Source organism: Scyliorhinus canicula, chromosome 11 (genome assembly GCF_902713615.1).
Source record: "Scyliorhinus canicula chromosome 11, sScyCan1.1, whole genome shotgun sequence".
NCBI lineage: Eukaryota > Metazoa > Chordata > Chondrichthyes > Carcharhiniformes > Scyliorhinidae > Scyliorhinus > Scyliorhinus canicula.
In genome coordinates this window covers 2,044,118-2,061,041 of record NC_052156.1, presented here as the reverse complement: position 1 = coordinate 2,061,041, position 16,924 = coordinate 2,044,118, and the positions used below count along the sequence as shown (strand labels likewise).

At 53.9% G+C, this 16,924-nt stretch overlaps 1 protein-coding gene across 1 annotated transcript in view; it reads left to right on the top strand.

Annotated features, from left to right (window-relative positions):
- The window catches only part of LOC119973625 (sodium- and chloride-dependent creatine transporter 1-like), a 161,057-nt gene extending 151,885 nt beyond the window's left edge, over positions 1 to 9,172 (top strand). The window contains exon 7 of the mRNA XM_038812006.1: positions 7,163 to 9,172. Coding sequence (XP_038667934.1) covers positions 7,163 to 7,294 — 132 coding nt within the window. The 3' untranslated portion in view covers positions 7,295 to 9,172. The remainder of the gene's footprint in view (positions 1 to 7,162) is intronic.
- Positions 9,173 to 16,924: the final 7,752 nt, after the last annotated feature.

The window sequence follows — 16,924 nt, the reverse complement described above, 5'->3', positions numbered from 1 at the left end:
AGTGATAGGGGGGAGTGTACATGGGGCTGTGTGAGGGGAGTGAATGGGTGGGTAGAGTCAGTGATAGGGGGGAGTGTACATGGGGATGTGGGAGGGGAGTGAATGGGTGGGTAGAGTCAGTGATAGGGGAGAGTGTACATGGGGATGTGGGAGGGGAGTGAATGGGGGTAGAGTCAGTGATAGGGGAGAGTGTACATGGGGGTGTGGGAGGGAGTGAATGGGGGTAGAGTCAGTGATAGGGGAGAGTGTACCTGTTGGAGACTAAATTCAACCAGATTTGATTTCTTTTTCTATGTCGGAAATCATTGTAATATCAGTTGTCATTATCATTCAGTGCTTTCCATAGAATCCCTACACTGCAGCAGGAGGCCATTCAGCCCATCGAGTGTGCACTGACCCTGTGAAAGAGTCCCCCACCCAAGCCCAATTTCCCCGTCCTATCCTCGTAACCCCAACTAATGTACACATCTTTGGACACTAAGGCGCAATTTAATACGGCCAATTCACCTAACTTGCACATCTTTGGACTACGACGCCTACTTCCCGTAAATGAATTTTGAAAAATAATAATAATGACTGGCCTTTCCTGTGCAATTATTAACGTTTCCTACACAGTCAGCTGGAATGTCAATGTAGACAGGAGCAGACAGAGTTGCTTTGTAGAGATCTGACCTGCAAATTCACTGTCAAGAACAAAGAACAAAGAAAAGTACAGCACAGGAACAGGTCCTTTGAATCACTATCAATTAAGACAAGACGAGAGTAGAGTGTAATTGAGGCTTTATTACGCAGAGATGTGGGGCCTCCTGCAGCTGCTGCCAAAATGGCTGCAGCTCGGTGAGCACACACATTTATACTCCGCCTAATGGGCGGAGCCAGCTGGCAGGGGTCTACCCCCGTACCTGTAGCACAGGAGCCTTACCGTAATACACCTCATATGTGATATATATACACAACAGTGGTGACTACCACACCCTTCGGCCCTCCAAACCTGCGCCGACCATGCTGCCCGTCTAAACTAAACCCCTACACTTCCAGGATCCGTATCCCTCTATTCCCATCCTATTCATGTATTTTTCAAGATGCCCCTTAAATGTCACTATAGTCCCTGCTTCCACCACCTCCTCCGGCAGCGAGTTCCAGGCACCCACTACCCTCTGTGTAAAACACTTGCCTCGTACATCTCCTCTAAACCTTGCCCCTCGCACCTTAAACCGATGCCCCCTAATAATTCACCCCTCTACCCTGGGGAAAAGCTTCTGACTATCCACTCTGTCTATGCCCCTCATAATTTTGTAGACCTCTATCAGGTCGCACCTCAACCTCCGTCGTTCCAGTGAGAACAAACCAAGTTTATTCAACCTCTCCTCAGCTCGGAGAGCCCACACACGGTTTTGTGAAGGGTAGGTCATGCCTCACAAACCTTATTGAGTTTTTTGAGAAGGTGACCAAACAGGTGGATGAGGGTAAAGAGGTTGATGTGGTGTATATGGATTTCAGTAAGGCGTTTGATAAGGTTCCCCACGGTAGGCTATTGCAGAGAATAAGGAAGTATGGGATTGAAGGTGATTTAGCGGTTTGGATCAGTAATTGGCTAGCTGAAAGAAGACAGAGGGTGGTGGTTGATGGCAAATGTTCATCCTGGAGTTCAGTTACTAGTGGTGTACCGCAAGGATCTGTTTTGGGGCCACTGCTGTTTGTCATTTTTATAAATGACCTGGAAGAGGGTGTAGAAGGATGGGTTAGTAAATTTGCAGATAACACGAAGGTCGGTGGAGTTGTGGATAGTGCTGAAGGATGTTATAGGTTACAGAGGGACATAGGTAGTTAAGAAGGCATATGGTGTGCTAGCCTTTATCAGTAGGGGGATTGAGTTTCGGAGCCACGAGGTCATGCTGCAGCTGTACAAAACTCTGGTGCGGCCGCACCTGGAGTACTGCGTGCAGTTCTGGTCAACACATTATAGGAAGGATGTGGAAGCTTTGGAAAGGGTTCAGAGGAGATTTACTAGGATGTTGCCTGGTAAGGAGGGAAGGTCTTACGAGGAAAGGCTCAGGGACTTGAGGTTGTTTTCGTTAGAGAGGAGAAGGCTGAGAGGTGACTTAATAGAGACATATAAGATAGTCAGTGGGTTAGATAGGGTGGACAGTGAGAGTCTCTTTCCTCGGATGGTGATGACCAACACGAGGGGACATAGCTTTAAATTGAGGGGTGGTAGATATAGGACAGATGTCAGAGGCAGTTTCTTTACTCAGAGAGTAGTAGGGGTGTGGAACGCCCTGCCTGCAACAGTAGTAGACTCGCCAAATTTAAGGGCATTTAAGTGGTCACTGGATAGACATATGGATTAAAATGGAATAGTGTAGGTCAGATAGGCTTCAGATGGTTTCACGGGTCGGCGCAACATCGAGGGCCGAAGGGCCCGTACTGCGCTGTAATGTTCTATGTTCTATGTTCATAGCTAATGCCCTCCATACCAGGCAACATCCTGGTAAATCTCTTCTGCACCCTCTCTAAATCCTCCACATCCTTCTGGTAGTGTGGCGACCAGAATTGAACACTATCCCAAGTGTGGCCTAACTAAGGTTCTATACAGCTGCAACATGACTTGCCAATTTCTATACTCAATGCCCCGGCCAATGAAGGCAAGCATGCCGTATGCCTTCTTGACTACCTTCTCCACCTGTGTTGCCCCTTTCAGTGACCTGTGGACCTGTACACCTAGATCTCTCTGACTTTCAATACTCTTGAGGGTTCTACCATTCACTATATATTCCCTACCTGGATTAGACCTTCCAAAATGCATTACCTCACATTTATCTTCACACTTGCCTCGTACATCTCCTCTAAACCTTGCCCCTCGCACCTCAAACCTATGCCCCCTAGTAATTGACCGCTCTACCCTGGGGAAAAGCCTCTGACTATCGAATGGATTTCTGTGAAGGAAACAAATGTTCAACATCTGCTCAATTGTAATTGAGATGTTACATTTAGTTCCCTCATCCAAATCGTTAAAATATATAGTGAATAGCTGGGATCCCAGCACCGATCCCTGCCGTACCCCACTAGCTGGGGTCCCAGCACCGATCCCTGCCGTACCCCACTAGCTGGGGTCCCAGCACCGATCCCTGCCGTACCCCACTAGCTGGGGGTCCCAGCACCGATCCCTGCCGTACCCCACTAGCTGGGGTCCCAGCACCGATCCCTGCCGTACCCCACTAGCTGGGGTCCCAGCATCAATCCCTGTGGTACCCCACTAGCTGGGGGTCCCAGCATCAATCCCTGTGGTACCCCACTAGCTGGGGTCCCAGCACCGATCCCTGTGATACCCCACTAGCTGGGGTCCCAGCACCGATCCCTGTGGTACCCCACTAGCTGGGGTCCCAGCACCGATCCCTGCCGTACCCCACTAGCTGGGGTCCCAGCACCGATCCCTGCCGTACCCCACTCGCTGGGGGTCCCAGCACCGATCCCTGCCGTACCCCACTAGCTGGGGTCCCAGCACCGATCCCTGCCGTACCCCACTAGCTGGGGTCCCAGCACCGATCCCTGCCGTACCCCACTAGCTGGGGTCCCAGCACCGATCCCTGCCGTACCCCACTAGCTGGGGACCCAGCACCGATCCCTACCGTACCCCACTAGCTGGGGTCCCAGCACCGATCCCTGCCGTACCCCACTAGCTGGGATCCCAGCACCGATCCCTGCCGTACCCCACTAGCTGGGATCCCAGCACCGATCCCTGCCGTATCCCACTAGCTGGGGCCCCAGCACCGATCCCTGTGGTACCCCACTAGCTGGGGCCCCAGCACCGATCCCTGCCGTACCCCACTAGCTGGGGTCCCAGCACCGATCCCTGCCGTACCCCACTAGCTGGGGTCCCAGCACCGATCCCTGTGGTACCCCACTAGCTGGGGTCCCAGCATCAATCCCTGTGATACCCCACTAGCTGGGGTCCCAGCACCGATCCCTGTGATACCCCACTAGCTGGGGTCCCAGCACCGATCCCTGCCGTACCCCACTAGCTGGGGCCCCAGCACCGATCCCTGCCGTACCCCACTAGCTGGGGTCCCAGCACCGATCCCTGCCGTACCCCACTAGCTGGGGTCCCAGCACCGATCCCTGCCGTACCCCACTAGCTGGGGTCCCAGCACCGATCCCTGCCGTACCCCACTAGCTGGGGTCCCAGCACCGATCCCTGCCGTACCCCACTAGCTGGGTCCCAGCACCGATCCCTGCCGTACCCCACTAGCTGGGGACCCAGCACCGATCCCTACCGTACCCCACTAGCTGGGGTCCCAGCACCGATCCCTGCCGTACCCCACTAGCTGGGATCCCAGCACCGATCCCTGCCGTACCCCACTAGCTGGGGCCCCAGCACCGATCCCTGCCGTACCCCACTAGCTGGGATCCCAGCACCGATCCCTGCGGTACCCCACTAGCTGGGGGTCCCAGCACCGATCCCTGCCGTACCCCACTAGCTGGGGCCCCAGCACCGATCCCTGCGGTACCCCACTAGCTGGGGCCCCAGCACCGATCCCTGTGGTACCCCACTAGCTGGGGTCCCAGCACCGATCCCTGTGGTACCCCACTAGCTGGGGACCCAGCACCGATCCCTGCCGTACCCCACTAGCTGGGATCCCAGCACCGATCCCTGCCGTACCCCACTAGCTGGGGGTCCCAGCACCGATCCCTGCCGTACCCCACTAGCTGGGATCCCAGCACCGATCCCTGCCGTACCCCACTAGCTGGGGGTCCCAGCACCGATCCCTGCCGTACCCCACTAGCTGGGGTCCCAGCACCGATCCCTGCCGTACCCCACTAGCTGGGGTCCCAGCACCGATCCCTGCCGTACCCCACTAGCTGGGGGTCCCAGCACCGATCCCTGCCGTACCCCACTAGCTGGGGGTCCCAGCACCGATCCCTGTGGTACCCCACTAGCTGGGGTCCCAGCACCAATCCCTGTGATACCCCACTAGCTGGGGTCCCAGCACCGATCCCTGCCGTATCCCACTAGCTTGGGCCCAGCACCGATCCCTGTGGTACCCCACTAGCTGGGGTCCCAGCACCGATCCCTGCCGTACCCCACTAGCTGGGGTCCCAGCACCGATCCCTGCCATACCCCACTAGCTGGGGTCCCAGCACCGATCCCTGCCGTACCCCACTAGCTGGGGTCCCAGCACCGACCACTGCCGTACCCCACTAGCTGGGGTCCCAGCACCGATCCCTGCCGTACCCCACTAGCTGGGGTCCCAGCACCGATCCCTGCCGTACCCCACTAGCTGGGGTCCCAGCACCGATCCCTGCCGTACCCCACTAGCTGGGGTCCCAGCACCGATCCCTGCCGTACCCCACTAGCTGGGGTCCCAGCACCGATCCCTGCCGTACCCCACTAGCTGGGGTCCCAGCACCGATCCCTGCGGTACCCCACTAGCTGGGGTCCCAGCACCGATCCCTGTGGTACCCCACTAGCTGGGGTCTCAGCACCGATCCCTGCCGTACCCCACTAGCTGGGGTCCCAGCACCGATCCCTGCCGTACCCCACTAGCTGGGGTCCCAGCACCGATCCCTGCCGTACCCCACTAGCTGGGGCCCCAGCACCGATCCCTGCCGTACCCCACTAGCTGGGGTCCCAGCACCGATCCCTGCCGTACCCCACTAGCTGGGGTCCCAGCACCGATCCCTGCCGTACCCCACTAGCTGGGGTCCCAGCACCGATCCCTGCCGTACCCCACTAGCTGGGGTCCCAGCACCGATCCCTGCCGTACCCCACTAGCTGGGGTCCCAGCACCGATCCCTGCCGTACCCCACTAGCTGGGGTCCCAGCATCAATCCCTGCCGTATCCCACTAGTCACTGCCTGCCAATTTGAAAATTGTTAATTCCTATTCTTTGTTTCCTGTCTGCTGACCAGTATTCTCTACATCTCAATACAGTTCCCCTAATCCCAATGCACTTTACTTTTACACACTAGTCTCTTGTGTGGGGCCTTGTCAAAAATCTTTTGAAAGTTCAAATAAACCACATGCACTGGCTCCCCCTCAGCAACTCTACTAGTTACATCCTTGATGAATTGGAGAAGGTGTAAAGAATATTTACAAGAATGATACCAGGTTAGAAGTATCTGGAAATAAGATGAGTGGTAAAGCGAAAAGTGCAGAGGATACTGGAAGTCTGCAGAGGGATTTGGATAGGTTAAGTGAATGGGCTAGGGTCTGGCAGATGGAATACAATGTTGACAAATGTGAGGTTATCCATTTTGGTAGGAATAACAGCAAACGGGATTATTATTTAAACGATAAAATATTAAAGCATGCCGCTGTTCAGAGAGACTTGGGTGTGCTAGTGCATGAGTCACAGAAGGTTGGTTTACAAGTACAACAGGTGATTAAGAAGGCAAATGGAATTTTGTCCTTCATTGCTAGAGGGATGGAGTTTAAGACTAGGGAGGTTATGTTGCAATTGTATACGGTGTTAGTGAGGCCACACCTGGAGTATTGTGTTCAGTTTTGGTCTCCTTACTTGAGAAAGGACGTACTGGCGCTGGAGGGTGTGCAGAGAAGATTCACTAGGTTAATCCCAGAGCTGAAGGGGTTGGATTACGAGGAGAGGTAGAGTAGACTGGGACTGTACTCATTGGAATTTAGAAGGATGAGGGGGGATCTTATAGAAACATTTAAAATTATGAAGGGAATAGATAGGATAGATGTGGGCAGGTTGTTTCCACTGGCGGGTGACAGCAGAACTAAGGGGCATAGCCTCAAAATAAGGGGAAGTAGATTTAGGACTGAGTTTAGGAGGAACTTCTTCACCCAAAGGGTTGTGAATCTATGGAATTCCTTGCCCAGTGAAGCAGTTGAGGCTCCTTCATTACATGTTTTTAAGGTAAAGATAGATAGTTTTTTGAAGAATAAAGGGATTAAGGGTTATGGTGTTCGGGCCGGAAAGTGGAGCTGAGTCCACAAAAGATCAGCCATGATCTAATTGAATGGCGGAGCAGGCTCGAGGGGCCAGATGGCCTACTCCTGCTCCTAGTTCTTATGTTCTTATGTTCTTATTAAACAGGTTGTTGTTGAGTCGGCTGAGAATGTGTTTGTGTGGATTCTGTGTAATTTGATGAATGAAATACAAGAGTGTATTGTCACAGTGTGACTATTTACCCCCAGCGATGGCAACACCTCACCACTCCCGTCTGGGGGTCACATCACCTGCAGTACATGACAATGGAGGCATCGTCAAAGTTTCTGCCGACTGAGAGTCAGACCCAGGGGCACAAGGAGAAGGAGACTGCAATATAACCATCCGATAGAGCGCCCTCCATCCAACCGTCCAGCCTGAATACCTTTTGTTGCTCTCCCTTGCTCAGCGTGATTTTGACATATCATTTATTCCAATTCAGATTGTACATGAAAATTCCAAAGTGTTTTGTACAGAACGTGGCTGCGAATGTAGATGTAATGATTCTGTCTATTTCTCCAGAAATATTGTTTGCTTTGTAAATACGCACAGATTAGAAAAATGCACTCAAGACCAGTAACTTCCTCAGACATTAGATATTTAGGCTGAAATTCTCGATAATTAATACCCTTCATGCCAGAATGATCGAAACAACCTTTTCCTATCCTGTTGGAGTTGGTTGAGTAAAGAACAAAACTTGAAGGTGACACCAATTGGCTCCAAGACAGGGGACGCTTAAACCTTCTTTGGAGACGCTCATCAGGGAACAAAAATATTTAAATGGACAAAGGACTGGTCAATACTTTCAGATACATTAGTGAGAATAGAGGGTGAGGGTGTAAAGGGCTGGGAGTCAGGAAGGGTTTCCCTACACAGAGGTTAAGTACCAACTACAGAAGGTTGACAGGAGGAGTGATTGATGCAAAGACACTGAATTCACTTCAATTTCAACAAGAGGTAATGAGCTGATATCACAGAATTGTATAGAATGGTCATGGGGCAGAAAGAGGCTGTTTGCTCTGCCCTGTCTCTACCAGCTCACTAAATGAGCAATTCACGCAGCGCCGTTCCCCTGTAACTCTGTCCATTCTTGCTCTTCAATACAAAATAATTATTGGGTTGATGTTCTGCGATGGTGAGAGTCGATGGAACAGCAATTAGGTCGTGATCTTGTGACTTGTTGATACACTCTTCAATCCAATTTCCCACGGGAATTGTAATGCCTAAATTTAGTTTAATTCTATTACCTGCACACTCCCCTCAATGCCTGGTTGAGTAGAGTGAATGGAGACAGTGTTACAGAATGTGTCCATCCAGTCGATCAGCAGTATTACACTTTGATTACAATTCCAAACACCAACTCTATTGATTTGTACTCAACCTGGTCGAGGTTGATAAGTTTCTATAACACAATCTCAAGACAGCCCAAAGAGCTTTACTGGCTAATGATGTCTTCCTGAAGTGTGGTCAGAAAAGTCGACTTCTGTTTTCACACAACAGAACCCCATAGACAGGAGCAAGATGCTAACCAGCAAAACTGGTTTGTGTTAGCTGAGAGATAAATATTGGCCAGCACACCTCTCCTGATCTTCTCCAAAGTGCAAAAGAAGCTTTTACACATTAGATGATGGACTCAAGTCTGTGGAGTGAGACTTAAACCCACAACCCACTGTCTGAAAGATGAAAGTATTTCCCAGTAAGCTGGAGCTTATACCACCACCACCCTTGTCCTTTAGTCAGTCTTGAACATAGAATATTTTATTATTGAACAAGTTAGCGGTCAGGAATTGAAGTCCAATCCATTCTGTCACTAACGACACAAACTCTCACTCTGTCAGACAGGCAGTCAAAGAGTGGACAGTTTTTGTAGCATTGCTCTCCTGCAAGAGTTAAAGATTACTGTGCGGATTTCACAGCCGAATGTGCCAAACTTCCACAGCACCTCAGTGAGTGAAATGAAGGAGGGTCCGAATGGAGGCTGACACGGATTGTATCAGAGTGTCGGATGTGTAGGGGGAACACACGGGCGGGTCAGATTGGGAATCAGCATTTAAGTTAAGAGAGGATATTTGGCGAGGTAATGTATGATTCTTGCTGTGAAGGGTGATTTCCAATCCTTGAAAGAGTATTCATTTTCACATGTTTGTGGATAATTAACTGAACAAAACAAATTTGCTGCAGCTTATAAAATGCAATAAATTTTAGAACATTGCTCTGAATCTGTTTCCTGTTTCTATCAGGATTTGCATGTCACTCACATTTACTGGACAATCCGTAATTACCCCCACAGTCTCGCCAGCAGAAATCACACACCTGGCACAAAAATGTCACCAAGGATATTTTCTCAAATTTCCTCTGAAGCCGTTAACTTACGGCATTGACTGACGGGAATGCAGCACAACAGTTACCCCGGGGTCACAAACTCAGCTTTTCAAATCCAACATCACACATTTCAACAAAAGTTCCAGCATGGGGCAACAGGTCATACACTGTCAGAGGGTCAGTACTGAGGGAGTGCTGCACTGTCAGAGGGTCAGTACTGAGGGAGTGCCGCACTGTCAGAGGGTCAGTACTGAGGGAGTGCTGCGCTGTCAGAGGGTCAGTACTGAGGGAGCGCCGCACTGTCAGCGGGTCAGTACTGAGGGAGTGCCGCACTGTCAGAGGGTCAGTACTGAGGGAGCGCTGCACTGTCAGCGGGTCAGTACTGAGGGAGTGCCGCACTGTCAGAGGGTCAGTACTGAGGGAGTGCTGCACTGTCAGAGGGTCAGTACTGAGGGAGTGCCGCACTGTCAGAGGGTCAGTACTGAGGGAGTGCCGCACTGTCAGAGGGTCAGTACTGAGGGAGTGCTGCACTGTCAGAGGGTCAGTACTGAGGGAGTGCCGCACTGTCAGAGGGTCAGTACTGAGGGAGTGCCGCACTGTCAGAGGGTCAGTACTGAGGGAGTGCCGCACTGTCAGAGGGTCAGCACTGAGGGAGTGCTGCACTGTCAGAGGATCAGTACTGAGGGAGTGCCGCACTGTCAGAGGGTCAGTGCTGAGGGAGTGCCGCACTGTCAGAGGGTCAGCACTGAGGGAGTGCTGCACTGTCAGAGGATCAGTACTGAGGGAGTGCTGCACTGTCAGAGGGTCAGTACTGAGGGAGTGCTGCACTGTCAGAGGGTCAGTACTGAGGGAGTGCCGCACTGTCAGAGGGTCAGTACTGAGGGAGTGCCGCACTGCCAGAGGGTCAGTACTGAGGGAGTGCCGCACTGTCAGAGGGTCAGTACTGAGGGAGTGCCGCACTGTCAGAGGGTCAGTACTGAGGGAGTGCCGCGCTGTCAGAGGGTCAGTACTGAGTCAGTGCTGCACTGTCAGAGGGTCAGTACTGAGGGAGTGCCGCACTGTCAGAGGGTCAGTACTGAGGGAGTGCCGCACTGTCAGAGGGTCAGTACTGAGGGAGTGCCGCACTGTCAGAGGGTCAGTACTGAGGGAGTGCCGCACTGTCAGAGGGTCAGTACTGAGGGAGTGCTGCACTGTCAGAGGGTCAGTACTGAGGGAGTGCCGCACTGTCAGAGGATCAGTACTGAGGGAATGCCGCACTGTCAGAGGGTCAGTACTGAGGGAGTGCCGCACTGTCAGAGGGTCAGTACTGAGGGAGTGCTGCACTGTCAGAGGGTCGGTACTGAGAGAGTGCCGCACTGTCAGAGGGTCAGTACTGAGGGAGTGCCGCACTATCAGAGGGTCAGTGCTGAGGGAGTGCCGCACTGTCAGAGGGTCAGTACTGAGGGAGTGCTGCACTGTCAGAGGGTCAGTACTGAGGGAGTGCTGCACTGTCAGAGGGTCAGTACTGAGGGAGTGTCGCACTGCCACAGGGTCAGTACTGAGGGAGCGCTACACTGTCAGAGGGTCAGTACTGAGGGAGCGCTGCACTGTCAGAGGGTCAGTACTGAGGGAGTGCCGCACTGTCAGAGGGTCAGTACTGAGGGAGTGCTGCACTGTGAGAGGGTCAGTACTGAGGGAGTGCTGCAATGTCAGAGTGTCAGTACAGAGGGAGTGCTGCACTGTCAGAGGGTCAGTACTGAGGGAGTGCTGCACTGTCAGAGGGTCAGTACTGAGGGAGTGCCGCACTGTCAGAGGGTCAGTACTGAGGGAGTGCTGCACTGTCAGAGGGTCAGTACTGAGGGAGTGCTGCACTGTCAGAGGGTCAGTACTGAGGGAGCGCCGCACTGTCAGAGGGTCAGTACTGAGGGAGTGCTGCACTGTCAGAGGGTCAGTACTGAGGGAGTGCTGCACTGTCAGAGGGTCAGTACTGAGGGAGTGCTGCACTGTCAGGGTCAGTACTGAGGGAGTGCTGCACTGTCAGAGGGTCAGTACTGAGGGAGTGCCGCACTGTCAGAGGGTCAGTACTGAGGGAGTGCCGCACTGTCAGAGAGTCAGTACTGAGGGAGTGCCGCACTGTTGGAGGGTCAGTACTGAGGGAGTGCCGCACTGTCAGAGGGTCAGTACTGAGGGAGTGCTGCATTGTCAGAGGGTCAGTACTGAGGGAGTGTCGCACTGTCAGAGGGTCAGTACTGAGGGAGTGCTGCACTGTCAGAGGGTCAGTACTGAGGGAGTGCTGCACTGTCAGAGGGTCAGTACTGAGGGAGTGCTGCACTGTCAGAGGGTCAGTACTGAGGGAGTGCCGCACTGTCAGAGGGTCAGTACTGAGGGAGTGCTGCACTGTCAGAGGGTCAGTACTGAGGGAGTGCCGCACTGTCAGAGGCTCAGTACTGAGGGAGTGCCGCACTTTCAGAGGGTCAGTACTGAGGGAGTGCCGCGCTGTCAGAGAGTCAGTACTGAGGGAGTGCTGCACTGTCAGAGGCTCAGTACTGAGGGAGTGCTGCACTGTCAGAGAGTCAGTACTGAGGGAGTGTTGCACTGTCAGAGGCTCAGTACTGAGGGAGTGCTGCACTGTCAGAGGCTCAGTACTGAGGGAGTGCCGCACTGTCAGAGGCTCAGTACTGAGGGAGTGCTGCACTGTCAGAGGGTCAGTACTGAGGGAGTGCCGCACTGTCAGAGGGTCAGTACTGAGAGGGTGCAAAACTGTCAGAGGATACAGCAGGATTTAGATCGTTTGGAGTCTTGGACGGAGAGATGGCAGATGGAATTTAATCCGGACAAATGTGAGGTAATACATTTTGGAAGGTCCAATGCAGGAAGGGAATATACAGTTGATGGAACCATCAATTGACCAGACACGTGCTTTCCGATATGAACAGTGGTTTTAATCTACTCACTACAGAGCCAGCCTGTTACCCGTTGATGAACTCTCGGTGAACTGCAGGCTGACTCTGGACAAGGGTATTTTTACAGCAGCACAAGGGGGAGGTGTTGTGGGCGGAGCCAAGGGTGAGCCCTGTACAAACTCCTGAGCATTCTCAGAGCTACTCCCCCTGGTGGTCGGATAACGCTACTGCGCTTACAAAGATACAGTGTGAATTACCAAGTTACATTCACCACAACAGTGAATGGTAGAACCCTCAAGAGTATTGACAGTCAGTCTGTCCAGGTGTACAGGTCCACAGGTCACTGAATGGGGCAACACAGGTGGAGAAGGTAGTCAAGAAGGCATATGGCATGCTTGCCTTCATTAGCCGGGGCATTGAGTATAAACATTGGCAAGTCATGTTGCAGCTGTATAGAACCTTAGTTCGGCCACACTTGGAGTATAGTGTTCAATTCTGGTCGCCACACTACCAGAAGGATGTGGAGGCTTTAGAGATGGTGTAGAGGAGATTTACCAGGATGTTGCCTGGTATGGAGGGCATTAGCTGTGAGGAGCGGTCGAATAAACTCGGTTTGTTTTCACTGGAACGACGGAGGTTGAGGGGCGACCTGATAGAGGTCTACAAAATTGAGGGGCATAGACAGGGTGGATAGTCAGAGGCTTTTTCCCAGGGTAGAGGGGTCAATCACTAGGGGGCATAGGTTTAAGGTGCGAGGGGCAAGGTTTAGAGGAGATGTACGAGAGAAGTTTTTTACACAGAGGGTAGTGGGTGCCTGGAACTCGCTGCCGGAGGAGGTGGTGGAAGCAGGGACGATAGTGACGTTTAAGGGGCATCTTGACAAATACATGAATAGGATGGGAATAGAGGGATACGGACCCAGAAAGTGTAGAGGATTGTAGTTAAGTCGGGCAGCATGGTCAGCACGGGCTTGGAGGGCCGAAGGGCCTGTTCCGGTGCTGTAATTTTCTTTGTTCTTTGTCTTTGAGTGCTGCACTGTCAGAGGGTCAGTACTCAGGGAGTGCGGCTAAGGGAGTGCCGCACTGTCAGAGAGTCAGTACTGAGGGAGTGCTGCACTGTCAGAGGGTCAGTACTGGGGGAATGCCGCACTTTCAGAGGGTCAGTACTGAGGGAGCGCTGTATTGTCAGAGGTTCAGTACTGAGGGAGTGCAGCACTGTCAGAGGGTCAATACTGAGGGAGTGCTGCACTGTCAGAGGGTCAGTACTGGGGGAATGCCGCACTGTCAGAGGGTCAGTACTGAGGGAGCGCTGTATTGTCAGAGGTTCAGTACTGAGGGAGTGCAGCACTGTCAGAGGGTCAATACTGAGGGAGTGCTGCACTGTCAGAGGGTCAGTACTGGGGGAATGCCACACTGTCAGAGGGTCAGTACTGAGGGAGTGCCGCACTGTCAGAGGGTCAGTATTGAGTGAGTGTTGCACTGTCAGAGGGTCAGTACTGAGGGAGTGCTGCACTGTCAGAGGGTCAGTACTGAGGGAGTGCCGCACTGTCAGTGGGTCAGTACTGAGGGAGTGCCGCACTGTCAGAGGGTCAGTACTGAGGGAGCGCTGCACTGTCAGAGGGTCAGTACTGAGGGAGTGCCGCACTGTCAGAGGGTCAGTACTGAGGGAGTGCTGCACTGTCAGAGGGTCAGTACTGAGGGAGTGCCGCACTGTCAGAGGGTCAGTACTGAGGGATGCCACACTGTCAGAGGGTCAGTACTGAGGGAGTGCTGCACTGACAGAGGGTCAGTACTAAGGGAGTGCCGCACTGCCAGAGGGTCAGTACTGAGGGAGTGCTGCACTGTCAGAGGGTCAGTACTGAGGGAGTGCTGCACTGTCAGAGGGTCAGTACTGAGGGAGTGCTGCACTGTCAGAGGGTCAGTACTGAGGGAGCGCCGCACTGTCAGAGGGTCAGTACTGAGGGAGTGCTGCACTGTCAGAAGGTCAGTACTGAGGGAGTGCTGCACTGACAGAGGGTCAGTACTAAGGGAGTGCCGCACTGCCAGAGGGTCAGTACTGAGGGAGTGCTGCACTGTCAGAGGGTCAGTACTGAGGGAGTGCCCCACTGTCAGAGGGTCAGTACTGAGGGAGTGCTGCACTGTCAGAGGGTCAGTACTGAGGGAGTGCCGCACTGTCAGAGGGTCAGTACTGAGGGAGTGCCGCACTGTCAGAGGGTCAGTACTGAGGGAGTGCCGCACTGTCAGAGGGTCAGTACTGAGGGAGTGCTGCACTGTCAGAGCGACAGTACTGAGGGAGTGCTGCACTGTCAGAGGGTCAATACTGAGGGAGTGCCGCACTGTCAGAGGGTCAGTACTGAGGGAGTGCTGCACTGTCAGAGGGTCAGTACTAAGGGAGTGCCGCACTGCCAGAGGGTCAGTACTGAGGGAGTGCTGCACTGTCAGAGGGTTAGTACTGAGGGAGTGCTGCACTGTCAGAGGGTCAGTACTGAGGGAGTGCTGTACTGTCAGAGGGTCAGTACTGAGGGAGCGCCGCACTGTCAGAGGGTCAGTACTGAGGGAGTGCCGCACTGTCAGAGGGTCAGTATTGAGTGAGTGTTGCACTGTCAGAGGGTCAGTACTGAGGGATTGCTGCACTGTCAGAGGGTCAGTACTGAGGGAGTGCCGCACAGTCAGTGGGTCAGTACTGAGGGAGTGCCGCACTGTCAGAGGGTCAGTACTGAGGGAGCGCTGCACTGTCAGAGGGTCAGTACTGAGGGAGTGCCGCACTGTCAGAGGGTCAGTACTGAGGGAGTGCTGCACTGTCAGAGGGTCAGTACTGAGGGAGTGCCGCACTGTCAGAGGGTCAGTACTGAGGGATGCCACACTGTCAGAGGGTCAGTACTGAGGGAGTGCCGCACTGACAGAGGGTCAGTACTAAGGGAGTGCCGCACTGCCAGAGGGTCAGTACTGAGGGAGTGCTGCACTGTCAGAGGGTTAGTACTGAGGGAGTGCTGCACTGTCAGAGGGTCAGTACTGAGGGAGTGCTGCACTGTCAGAGGGTCAGTACTGAGGGAGCGCCGCACTGTCAGAGGGTCAGTACTGAGGGAGTGCTGCACTGTCAGAAGGTCAGTACTGAGGGAGTGCTGCACTGACAGAGGGTCAGTACTAAGGGAGTGTCGCACTGCCAGAGGGTCAGTACTGAGGGAGTGCTGCACTGTCAGAGGGTCAGTACTGAGGGAGTGCCGCACTGTCAGAGGGTCAGTACTGAGGGAGTGCTGCACTGTCAGAGGGTCAGTACTGAGGGAGTGCCGCACTGTCAGAGGGTCAGTACTGAGGGAGTGCCGCACTGTCAGAGGGTCAGTACTGAGGGAGTGCCGCACTGTCAGAGGGTCAGTACTGAGGGAGTGCTGCACTGTCAGAGCGACAGTACTGAGGGAGTGCTGCACTGTCAGAGGGTCAGTACTGAGGGAGTGCCGCACTGTCAGAGGGTCAGTACTGAGGGAGTGCTGCACAGCCAGAGGGTCAATACTGAGGGAGTGCTGCACTGTCAGAGGGTCAGTACTGAGGGAGTGCTGCACAGTCAGAGGGTCAATACTGAGGGAGTGCCGCATTGTCAGAGGGTCAGTACTGAGGGAGTGCTGCACTGTCAGAGGGTCAGTACTGAGGGAGTGCTGCACTGTCAGAGGGTCAGTACTGAGGGAGTGCTGCACAGTCAGAGGGTCAATACTGAGGGAGTGCCGCATTGTCAGAGGGTCAGTACTGAGGGAGTGCTGCACTGTCAGAGGGTCAGTACTAAGGGAGTGCCGCACTGCCAGAGGGTCAGTACTGAGGGAGTGCTGCACTGTCAGAGGGTTAGTACTGAGGGAGTGCCGCGCTGTCAGAGGGTCAGTACTGAGGGAGTGCTGCACTGTCAGAGGGTCAGTACTGAGGGAGTGCTGCACTGTCAGAGGGTCAGTACTGAGGGAGCGCCGCACTGTCAGAGGGTCAGTACTGAGGGAGTGCTGCACTGTCAGGGGGTCAGTACTGAGGGAGTGCTGCACTGTCAGAGCGACAGTACTGAGGGAGTGCTGCACTGTCAGAGGGTCAGTACTGAGGGAGTGCTGCACTGTCAGAGGGTCAGTACTGAGGGAGTGCTGCACTGTCAGAGGGTCAGTACTGAGGGAGCGCTGCACTGTCAGAGGGTCAGTACTGAGGGAGTGCCGCACTGTCAGAGGGACAGTACTGAGGGAGTGCCGCACTGTCAGAGGGTCAGTACTGAGGGAGTGCTGCACTGTCAGAGCGTCAGTACTGAGGGAGTGCCGCACTGTCAGAGGGTCAGTACTGAGGGAGTGCCGCACTGTCAGAGGGAGAGTACTGAGGGAGTGCTGCACTGTCAGAGGGACAGTACTGAGGGAGTGCCGCACTGTCAGAGGGTCAGTACTGAGGGAGTGCTGCACTGTCAGAGGGTCAGTACTGAGGGAGTGCCGCACTGTCAGAGGGTCAGTACTGAGGGGGCACCGCACTGTCAGAGGGTCAGTACTGAGGGAGCGCCGTACTGTCAGAGGGTCAGTACTGAGGGAGTGCTGCACTGTCAGAGGGTCAGTACTGAGGGAGTGCCGCACTGTCAGAGGGTCAGTACTGAGGGAGAGCCGCACTGTCAGAGGGACAGTACTGAGGGAGTGCCGCACTGTCAGAGGGTCAGTACTGAGAGAGTGCCGCACTGTCAGAGGGACAGTACTGAGGGAGTGCCGCACTGTCAGAGGGTCAGTACTGAGAGAGTGCTGCACTGTCAGAGGGTCAGTACTGAGAA